Source organism: Apium graveolens, chromosome 4 (assembly GCF_009905375.1).
Source record: "Apium graveolens cultivar Ventura chromosome 4, ASM990537v1, whole genome shotgun sequence".
Lineage (NCBI taxonomy): Eukaryota > Viridiplantae > Streptophyta > Magnoliopsida > Apiales > Apiaceae > Apium > Apium graveolens.
In genome coordinates, this window is record NC_133650.1 from 256,914,961 (window position 1) to 256,926,659 (window position 11,699).

General features: G+C 34.1%; 2 protein-coding genes across 4 annotated transcripts; both read right to left on the reverse strand.

Annotated features, from left to right (window-relative positions):
- Nucleotides 1-36: 36 nt before the first annotated feature.
- On the reverse strand, nt 37-3,196 carry LOC141720849 (monooxygenase 2-like). 2 transcript variants are annotated; one of them, XM_074523493.1, is made up of 6 exons: nt 2,946-3,196; nt 2,041-2,187; nt 1,885-1,953; nt 1,490-1,655; nt 1,052-1,283; nt 37-960 (listed from the first exon to the last, which is right to left on the reverse strand). In XM_074523493.1, the coding sequence occupies exons 1-6, from the start codon at nt 3,023-3,025 to the stop codon at nt 395-397; spliced, it is 1,260 nt and encodes a 419-aa protein (XP_074379594.1). In that variant the 5' UTR covers nt 3,026-3,196; the 3' UTR covers nt 37-394. The 2 variants fall into 2 exon arrangements, with proteins under 2 accessions (XP_074379594.1, XP_074379595.1); XM_074523494.1 differs by having other exon boundaries at nt 2,842-2,979.
- A 1,178-nt stretch (nt 3,197-4,374) lies between these two features.
- LOC141720851 (uncharacterized) lies at nt 4,375-9,509 on the reverse strand. 2 transcript variants are annotated; one of them, XM_074523496.1, is made up of 9 exons: nt 9,345-9,509; nt 9,076-9,201; nt 8,630-8,710; nt 8,434-8,522; nt 8,196-8,270; nt 7,701-7,762; nt 7,553-7,621; nt 6,536-6,841; nt 4,375-4,776 (listed from the first exon to the last, which is right to left on the reverse strand). In XM_074523496.1, exons 2-9 carry the CDS (start codon nt 9,199-9,201, stop codon nt 4,685-4,687), a joined length of 900 nt encoding a protein of 299 aa, XP_074379597.1. In that variant the 5' UTR covers nt 9,345-9,509; the 3' UTR covers nt 4,375-4,684. The 2 variants fall into 2 exon arrangements, with proteins under 2 accessions (XP_074379597.1, XP_074379598.1); XM_074523497.1 differs by having other exon boundaries at nt 6,536-6,826; nt 9,345-9,505.
- Between the last annotated feature and the right edge of the window lie 2,190 nt (nt 9,510-11,699).

The following is an 11,699-nucleotide window of genomic DNA, read 5'->3' on the forward strand; positions in this document are numbered from 1 at the left end:
AGATTCAGGTGTAGATAAAAAAGGTGGTCCACCAAGAACAGCAAGATCATACTGGCTAGTTTTATTGTGCTGAAAAATAAGTAAATATGTTCATTAAGCACGTGCACAGATGCATTATGCTTAATGAGTTGATAATCAGGATATTAACTGCAATAAGTACAATGTGTTTACAATTGTATATATCTAATGCTACAAGTCCACAACATACATTATTACTGTTACAAACAAATCTAATGTTACGGTGCATCCCACTCTAGAATAGAGTCAATAGGCTATCAGAGATAAGATATCCGCAGACCTTACCTTCACTTGTAGCGGCAGAGATCTTGTTCCGATAAACACCTTAACATAATTAATCAGTCCACCTTTCTTTTAAGTAATTCGAAACCTAATCTTAGGCTATGACAAGTTTTCCACAGTCATAGTTTGCCAATCTTAAGAAAGCATCAGCAGTGTATTTGGCCAGCCATTTTTCTCTCAAAAAGCTTATAATCTTCCCCTCACTTTGTTGTATATATCCTGACAAAAATGCAGTACTAACAAGATTGAAACTTCTCCATCTCCTGTCTTTTTCATACTTCTCCAGACCCTGTTTAATCCTTCCATATTCTTCTTCTTCATTCACCTCTCCGTTATCTAATTTTGGTTTTCCCAATATAGCCTCTCCGAGACACCTAGCAAGAACAACAGCATCTTCTAGCGATGAACACCCGCCTTGACCAATATCAGGAGTCATTGGATGAAGTGCATCACCGGCTACACAAACATTGTCTTTTGTAATGTTTCCCATCAACAAGTTCCATGGCAATCTGAACTTCAGCTCAGCACATGAGATACGGCTAAGTTCAGTTCTTTCCACCACATCCAAAGCGTTTCTAGGAGCAGTAGCAATCTTCCCAAGAACAAATTGTTTCATTCTTATAGGATCTTCTTCAAAGGCTTTCTCATCTGAAATGTTGGCTGGAACAAAATTCAAGATGTTTAAATGATATGGTAAACCTGATTAACAAAATCTTAAATCTATAATAAGTGAATTTTTCAATGGTCTTACTGTTTTTAGGGCAGGGAGTGAAAGTGCAAAACCAATAAACACACTTTACATCACAAGGAAGAAAACCAAATCGAACTCCATTTCCAAAGTGGACATAGATCTTTGGCTCAAAACCATGACAATCTGAGAACTCGGATAAACCCCTGATTGCTGATCGCCCAGAACTCACGGGTTCCTGAAGAGCCAACTCTTTCGCAACCACAGATTTAACTCCATCACACCCTATCAACACCTTTAATTGAAAGAATATATGAGGTTTTTAGCTTTTGGTCTATCCTTTTTTTAGCATTAGGACAGAGGTGAATCACCACATAAATCGTTATAGAGAGAACAGCAAACAATTGGCAAGAAAAATTAGACTCGCAATTGCAGCAAGTCAATTTTTAAGCTGTAAAGACATATTGAAAAGTAGCAAGTTTTTCTAGGAACATAGTATACCTTAGTTTTAAGAATTGCACCATCAGCCAGGTGGATCAATTTGAAGTGTCCAGATTTTTCAATGCAAATGACTTTGGAAGAGAACCTTACAGACCCCTGTGGTAGCGCTTCAAGCATGGTTTCCAGCAAGTCTTTTCTTTTCACACAGCGACCTTCATGGTTGGCACTGCATCAGAATTTTAGCTCCGAACTTTATATAGGACTCTCTCTAAGCATTCAAGTATTGTAAAAAAAAATGCACAAAACAATAGATTGCCATATGTGAATGGTTCGTGCTGATGCCTATCATCAAGCTCAAAATTCTTATTAATTCCAGATTACATACAGCACAATGAACATATATATACAACTTGCACGTAACCAGAGAAAAGGGAATGGAAAGAGAAAGTACTCACTATTTTCCGGTGGCATCTAATGTCGATTCTGAAGGTGGAAGATCTGAATCAAGGGAAGCTACTGTAAACCTACACCAAATATCAATACAACAAATCTGAGCCTAATCGCAAGATAGAAATGCATGTGGAAAGAGAAGCACAAAAAACAGACTTTACCCTTGCATCTGAAGAGATCGCTTTCGAAGGGAATCGCCAACGCCAACTGCATCCAATGCCCTCCAAGCATTGGTCCATAAAGTCAGAGCAAATCCTGTTATTCTCAAACTATCCCAAGACTCCAAGACTATGCTCCGCAAACCCATCCTATAAAATTTTCAGTTATCAATACTAGCAGTAAATAAAAAGGAGAATACATGCTTATGGTTAAAAAGTACAGGATCCATTCACTTCTACCAACAACTCAAGATTTTGGTAGAGACATAAGATAGATCAAAGTTAAGGTATGGAGAAAATTGGTTGTCTTTGAGCAAGTCCAGTGCATAGCAAAACTAGATTGATAAAACGAATTCTCCTGTGCATAGCTACAGATAACTAACAAGAATTCATATTTTGATTATTAGTTGTAGACGTAGAATCTTAGATGGTTATACCATTGTTGCTACATCATTTTCCAACTAAAAACACAAAATCAGGGAAATATCCACATGAACGTAGAAATAACTATTAGCATTTTAGCATCGGCACTTAAGTAAAAGTCCTATTTTAGCATCAAAAACCACTATTTTGTGCCAAAAGATTGAAAGTCGTATTTTTCTTACGGCACTTGCTCTAACATATCAGATGTCTGGAGTTTGAATCCTCCTACTACTAATATGCTCAACTACATTTGTTTGTCTATAGTTCCTAGGTGAGATAATGTACAGCGGAACTGGCGACAATGATTCAGTAACTTTTTTTATAGAGATCCCTCAACACTGATGTCATTAGTCACCAAAGAGGATGAGATAAACAAAGTACCTGTGAAGTCCAAGACAAGTGACAATGATTCAGTAACTTTTTTTATAGAGATCCCTCAACACTGATGTCATTAGTCACCAAAGAGGATGAGATAAACAAAGTACCTGTGAAGTCCAAGACAAGTGGTGAAACCTGCTATGCCACCACCCACTATAACAATATCATGTTCTTGAATCTCCTCCATATGTTCAAGCCTGCTGGAGAATATTACATATACAGCTCTTGCAGAAGATGAACTTGGTCAGTGGTGTTTATACTTATACATGTAATATAACACCACGACCACCTCTCTTCAAGATAGCTTTAATTTTGGCACAATCATTCATTTTTGTTCCATTAAAGATTGGCGGCTAAGTGTGAGACTGATGACGCATGCATATACGCTAATAGCAGCCACCCAACCCCGCTCTCACTAATTTTCTACTTACAGTTATTGCACATGTACATTTTACTGATTTTTACTGAAAAAAGCGATAATAGTGTAAGGATATTACTACATAATACACCTTTGTGTCCTGAAGACCTGAACGCCTGATATTCATTTCTTAACATAATTTAACGAGTTATCTGCACTTGTCAACCTGTCACTTTCATTTAAAATTAAAATAATATATCTATTTTATAAAATATAATTTTCAATTTTTAATATCAAATATAACATGCATCATTTCACAAATTTCAGTATAAAATTGGAATCAAGATGTTACTATTAATAACTAAAATTTTAAATAAATAAAAATATTTATTTTAATGCATTTTTTACATGAAATAAAATTATAACTATTTTCTATTAGTAATACTCTAAATTAATCATAATGCTAAATACTTAAAATATATTTATCAAGCAAATTATATATATTTATATATTAATATATCCTTAAAATATATATTAATCATAAAGTTTCTAAATATATCTATATTTTAAATTTTTAAAAATTATATTGAATAAAATATAAAATAAGTGACATTAATATTATTTTTAAAATTTGAAATCCTAACTTTTAGTTAATTTTAAAAAAAAATTGTTATTTAAATATTTTGCTGAATATCAATTTTACCCTACATAATATAAATATTTTAAAAAAAATGATTAAAGGAAGCGTATTGTATTTAATATCAAAAATTAGGAATTGTAAACTGTATTTCTGAAAATAAAAATAAGTATATAATTTTATTATTAAATGAAAGGAAGGGGTTGCAAAATGTAAATAACTCTAATTTAATATACTTAAAAAAAGAGGGGAAACATCAAAAAATAGCTACAGTTACAGACCTACAGGACACGATATATATTTTCTGGAAAATATATCAACAACGACCATTACTTTTGCTTCAAACGGTTCAGCTCACGACTGTCTGGAACTACGTTTACAAATTGTTCATTTCCTCTTGCCCATCACTCTAGTATATAAATCCCACTCGACCACACTAGACAGGCTGCAAACCAATTCATTCAATCTTTGCTGCTCTGACATCAATTGCGGACGGAACATTGAACAATATAAATCCAGATGATTTGGGAAACAACACTGATTACAGATTAACCAATGACCATTTGAACCACAAACACCACGCCCAATATAGTTACAGTTAACTGTTAATAACTTTAACTTAATTCTACAAAAAAAGGACATGGTAAAAATTACAGAAAGCCCACACATAGACTGCATCAAGCTTCTAAAGGTAGTCTACAATGTTACAGATAGTTGTCCTGCGGTTAATTTAGTAACTAAAGGAACAATAAAAAACAGTCAACTAAAACACAGGAATTAAGAAAAGGAACATCTACCCAGCACATGATATAACAAACTGTGCAATGCACTCAACAAGCTGGAGAAAGCAGCTACTCGTCACCCCCGGCCGCATAAATTGGCCCATTGGAGCTGTATCCACGACCTCTCCCACGATATCCCCTTCCACGACCACGTCCACGGCCTGCAGCAAAACCTTATTACAATTAGCGTTCATGTAAACACAGAGAAATTTAAAGCAAAGTAAATCAAATCGGCATTGATGATCATAACAGGACTGAGCACATCACAATCAGCAATCATGAAAACACCGAGCAGTTATGTTGGACCTAGGACCAAGGGCCTGGAAGAAAGAAAAAAGGCCCAAAAAAGACTTGGTGAGATAGTTATGTAACATTTGTTTAAAGACTTGGTGAGATTTTTTTTTTTTGATCTTGCAAATATACAGTTTCCTTAATTTTTATCATTTTTTACACACCTACTCTCATTTATGCTCTAGTTTTATTCAGGTACCCGCATTATCCCTAATATCCAGGTTGCAAAGACTCAAGCAACAAAAGCGCAAATCTAAAGATATTGCTCGAACTAGGAGGGGGACAAATGTTGGACCTAGGACCAAGGGCCTGGAAGAAAGAAGAAAGGCCCAAAAAAGACGAAGTGAGATAGTTATGTAACATCTGTTTAAAGGCCCAAGAGGCCCATTTTGTAACAAGCAGCCCAATTGGGACTCTCTATAAATATAAAGGAACAACCTCATTTGAGGGGGTTGACTAATTAAGTAAAGAAAATACCTCCTTAAAGGTTAGACTTAGATATTAATAATATTTGAGGCATATCAAGTTATAAGATCAATGCATCACCTGCTACGTGCTTTCTTAAGTATCACTAGCATATGGAGTATGGACTCATATGATGGGTAATGGTCCTAATGGATTATGGTCTATAATAAGTTGACTTTAGGAAAAAAATTAACTGAGTTAAATTATAGTTTAGAGAAACATCATTATGTTTGCTCATCTCTTATATCCCGTCCATTACCGATTTAAACCCGTATATTTAGATTACCTGTGCAAACGATCCATGATAAGCTCAACAAATAAACTAGTAACTCAACCCAAATGGTCACTTTTGATACTCACATAAAGACTGAGCAACTCAAAGCAAAGCCACATCACAACTTATAATAATTACAACATCAAGCAGTTACAGGGTGAATCTATGACGTGGTCCATGCTTTTCTATGTACCCCCAGAAATGCTCATTATGGAAGATCGAAAAAAAATTGGAAAGGGTCAAAGCTGTGCTGGTTAGGGGAGAGATATATACATAACAGAATGCCAGGAAGAATAAATTTATTGTTCATCCCTTTAAAGTCCCACATCATCCATTTAACCCCAAACATCTGCATTTATCGTGTAATTAGGTCCCTCGAAAAGCTCGTTTAAGTAACCAGAACAGTCCAATCCAATATATTACAGGTGATTGGATGTTTGATTGTTGAACCATACCAGTTACCAACTCATAGAACTAAAGAGTTAACAGAAGAAATGACTCGGAAGGCAGTACAACAAGCATAATTTTTTTATATACATATTTTTATAACATTCCATTGTATTCTGTATGTCAAAACAAGAGATTGCAATTGCATTGAGGTCCTCTACTAAACCATGAGTTCCTAGGTAGCAAACATTTTTTTTCAAAATATTCATTGTAACCAAAAGCATCCCTACAAATTCTTCCAAACAATGTGACTACAGAAAGTAGTCAATACCATTGGTTCAGTTTTACTATATAAAATACAACTTATTATCAGTAAGAATCAAAGAGAACTCGGTTTAATTTTGTAACCAAGCTATGCATATTTCTGACAGGGAGCAATCAAGTAGGACATGAATCAGCAAATATCAGAGACTTCGGTAGTTCTATAATTTTAAAAAATTTACCTCTCCCCTCAACAGGTGGTGCTTCTTGATCGTATCCATCAGCATCATGTTGAACATCCATCTGAGGCCCACCATATCCTCCCCTTCCACGTCCCCTGAAATTACGACCTCTCCCTCTTCTTCTACCCTCAACAGGTGGTGCTTCTTGATCATAACCATAAGCATCATGTTGAACATCCATCTGAGGCCCACCATATCCTCCCCTTCCACGTCCCCGAAAATTACGACCTCTCCCTCTTCCTCTACCCCTGGAATAGCCCCGAGGACGATCCCAACCTCCATCCTCTAACTCTGAAAAGCCAATTCCTACTTAGAATTCCACAATTACTTCACACAATATCTGAAATGCTAAATAGTAAATAAACAAATAAATAGCTGCTTCTCCAAATCCCTAAATAAGAGTTTATAAAAAACCATTTCAGTGACCCTTGGGGTGGTAATGTCTTGTAAGCAAATTCTGGTCCACAGAACTTGTCTTAATATCAACATTTGCTTAACTAATATAAGCAAAATGAACAACAAAGCAAGACACGTCTGCAACATGGGACGTCAGATAAAGAACATAAAAGACCTTAACATATATATACATAGTACATGTTATACAATAACAGTAGGCCGTCTCTACTTGTTTCTGCACTGCACTAGTTGATTACTCGTGGACTAAAAAATTGTGATGCAGAGAGCATTCAACAGTACAAGTTCTAGCAGTTTTTTTACTATCGTTAAATGACTTAAAACCCCAACACCCAAAATTCGAAGCAAAGAGCAGATCAACATTAAAATATCTACACTTTCTATTGACGGGTACAGTAATATACACCCTGTCACATCCCCTCCCCAATCTAGGTCCGAGGTCTGGTATAGATTATAAAGAACTCAAGCACTACCGAGGCACCACATGTTTTTTTTATTGAAATTAAGAGTGCATAAACATATTTCCTTTAATTTGCTAAGAATTACTGCAAAAGGAAACTGAACATAATAACATGTAGAGGCAAAACAAAATCAAAATCATACCAGATGCAGCTCTTTGCCTCCCTCTCCCCCTGCCACCACGACCTCTGCCTTGATTGGTAGGTGAACCATCTGCACAATCACATGTTAACAAATGCTGCTCTTTCAACAAATGTAGGTATTTTATATACATTTCAAAGGACATCTTTACCTCCTTCATAATCAAACTCCGGGGAAGCCTTGACCTGGTCAACAGGTAGTGGAGACTGGTACCTGTAAAAAATTAATAACTAAGAGTAAGTAAACCAGTAAAGGAAGGGCGCAATATTGAGAAGCCTTCTTAACTTATTTGACTATCAATCTATCATCTGCATGAGCTTGTTATGAAGATATCTTTCTTACAAAGGGAAAAGAAGTAGATGGTGGAGAATATAGGATATATATCTAGACAATAACATAACCTGGAAGGTTCTTAGGAATTACTTATCATCAATTAATATGTAGAGTGATAACACACACATTCAGGGATATTTATAAGAATTGATCACACAGCATCAATGGAAATAAGTTTTAGCACTCACAGAGATTCACAACTTCAAAGAGTAGAGAAACAAACATCAACCAACACGCAAGAAACATTATAATGGAGCGCATTAATAACAGGGTTTGGTATTTTTAGGTAATAGAATAGGATAAATAAACTTACCCTGCGGCTGATGTATCTAGCTCTTCTTTTGAAAGTGTGATTGTGATCATTGAAACATGCCTTGTTGTTTCCAGACTGCACCATCGAACAAATATCATTGTCAAATAAATTTTACTTTATAAAAACAATTCCAATCATTTATGATGTCAAACCATCTTTATGCTGAACCAGATACCTAAAAAGAAAACTTCTAAAAAAATTTCAGCCAAAATTCTAGTTTAATATCAAAATATCTTACGGTAGGAGTCCTTCTTCTAAGGGTTCCCATGTATCTGTTATATCAGTGGATCCAATAGATGTAACTTGATGGAGGCCGGCAATTCTCCTCTGCATAGTAAGTACAAATACCATAACAAATAAGTTCATTTGTTACAAAAATTAAAAACATGTTAAAACCATATATAACCTTATATCTTAAGCAACAAAGAAAAAACCTTAATTAACTCCACAATCGTGACAGTCTTGTTGATGGCCCTTCCCATCGCTTTGAACACAATTACTGAAGAGCCTTTTTCCTACAACGGAAGTAAAATAACTAAACCTTAGTAATTTTCAACATCTTCCATTTAACTTATGTTCAAACTCTCAAAAGACGAGGTCATTGTGAAAATAGCCTCTACTCCTCTATAATTGATTACTTGTACCATTTTTAACGAGAGGGATAACAATTAACACAGCAGACAGACATAAAACATCATACAATGTAGACGTCTAATTGCATTTCAATTAAATTCACCACACCACATTTCATTTCACTATAACAATACTAACAAGTAGTCATAAACCAAAACATTTCAAGAAACAAGTTTGAGTTCTACCAATAATGCTGCAATTCCTACAAATCGAGGAAAACAAACAAACAATGAAAGCGCGAAGAAACCTGAAGCATAGTCATAGCATAAGTAATATAACTGCGCATCCTGCCCTGACTGGTAATCCGAATTTCATTCTCATCAATCGGAGTGGTCTCTTGTCTAGGTTTCTCCACCTTCTGGTACCGATCCATCTACAAAATCATACTCCAAAACATAAATAACATTTCTATCCGTTCAATTTAAATAAAAAAGAGTTAGGGTTTTAGAGTTCATTTTAAGCGGTAAATTGTACATAACAAATTAATTAAATAAAAAAGGTGAAGTTCGAAAGTACCTTAATTAAGCAGCGATTGAGTGAGGCTCTTCGTTGTTGTTGTTGGTTTTGGATGGGTGTAAATGAAATTGCAGTTGCAGTTGCAGTTAGGAGGCTGTGTGTTTATATTGCCCTAAATAATAGCAACTTCCAGCCCTATCCGGTCCAAACCTAGTTCAACCGGTTTTCTGTTTTTTTCGAGTTTGTGTTTACAACGGTTGTATTAATCGTGTCCTAAATCTTAAATTATATTCTCGCTCTCTTTTAAAATTAATAATAACTTCATTCACACTTTACGAATGTTTCCAACAAATAAAATCTGGGTCTTTGCTTGCTTCACTGTGTTTGGAATTTGGATTATCTCATTCATAGAACCTCAAATTCCAAAAAAAAATATATTGAATTTTTAATTTCTTTATAAGATATTTATATATCCATATTCCAGTTGTCATATTTTAAGTTTTTCAATATCAATATTTCGGTTCATTTTTTGGATATTGAAATAGATTTTATGTAAATTGAGATTTCATATCAGAACATTTAAAAACAAATCCTAAAATTTCTTTTTTACTTTATAAAAGTAAATTTTGTAATTTAGGAAATACTATATACATATATATATATATTAATTTTTGAAATTTTAAAATGAAAATTAAAATAATTTCCTTATTCGCATCCGCCAACATTTTTTAAAGGTAAATAATCACATTAATAATGACACATGTACAAAAGTAATCGAAATTAAACAAACACGTAAGTTAAATCAAATCCGGGCTCCTTTAATAAAATTTAAACATTGAACTGATCTCAGGTGTATCTCACGCGTGAAATATCTTCCGTTTGTATTGTTAAGATATAATTTTTTCTAAAAGTTAACTAACAATGATTATGAATATTTAATTATCTCTACATATTGGTAAAGTGAACTTCGACCTGTAATCAGAATTCAAAACTTATTCTAATATTATGATTATTTATATTCCTTATCTTCATTTCTTTCTGATTTCTGTTTAGACGTTGTATTATTTACCTGTCATATTCTAGAGTTGAGTTATTACATCTAATGTTCATACAGCTTCGCAATCTCACCAATAATATCTTATTCACGTCTCTTATCAAACTATATTCAAATGTTGAACATGTACACTGCATAACGGAAGTTGTTATGTTTAGATAAAAAATAATTATAGAAATTGAATTTATTTTAAAACACGTATACATATATATATAAATAAAATAGGGGTTATTGCAGACACGCTATATTGTCAAATTGTAGCCTTGTGTTAGAACGAAAACCCGCGATAATATTCAGTCAAGTATACACGATCGCAAGTAATATATAATTATTTTTAGTTCATTCCCACAGAAACTGATTTAGATTAATTTCAATCAATGCACTTATGCAACAATGGTATGTTATTATTCAATACTAGGATGATAACAAGTTGAGATTGTTTATAACTACGAGATTATACTAACTAATATTAGCTAAGAGAATTAAGATTGATTTACTTATAAAATACAAACATGGGATTCTAACTTCATTACTACTTCATTGAATAGCCTTTTGTTCTTAACCTTAGCATGCAATGGTGATGACAACTAATCAGATAACACGAAACTAGTAAACGCCAACTTTCGTTGCACGAATACCCTACTACCAGACATCCACAAAAGAGATAGAAGCTGAATAGATACCAATTATATTGAGACCTTTATGTCTATAGAATTTGACAACATAACGGTTTAATGCACAACTTATCTATCATGATTACATAGGGCAAGTAAGATGGTTAAAATTACCTATGAATCATGCATAAAAAATACATGAACCTATGCTAGCATGGCAAGTTCTAAACCCCTACATTCACTTTCGCTTCAATAGAGATTAACACACTATCTTATAAGTTCGCGACGCTCGTAAGACGAATAAGCACAACCAATACTAGGATATCATACAATCACCACACACCAAGGTATCCAAACATATTAACTATTAAAATCCATAAGTAAATCCGCTTGAACCCCACGATAACGATTAGCCCATAATTGAACTCATCATCATCGTGGGTTCTGATGAAAGCATGGTATAATAAACTAAGTCTTTATAAACTGAATAATAATCAAAGTACGTTAAACAAGAGTATTAGGTTCAACAAATAAGAAAACTAGCATCCAAGATTACAACAGAAAACAAAGAATCACAAGAATAAACTAGATCTTCTTCGCCTTGGTTGTATTTGTGCTCCTAGGTCTTCTCGATGTCTTCTCCTTAAGCTCCGTTTTGAAAAACATCTTTAAGTTGTCTTTATATAGCAGCCCAAATCAGCAAAGAAGTCCAAAAATCAATCTTCTATTCAAAACAAGATTCTTCAA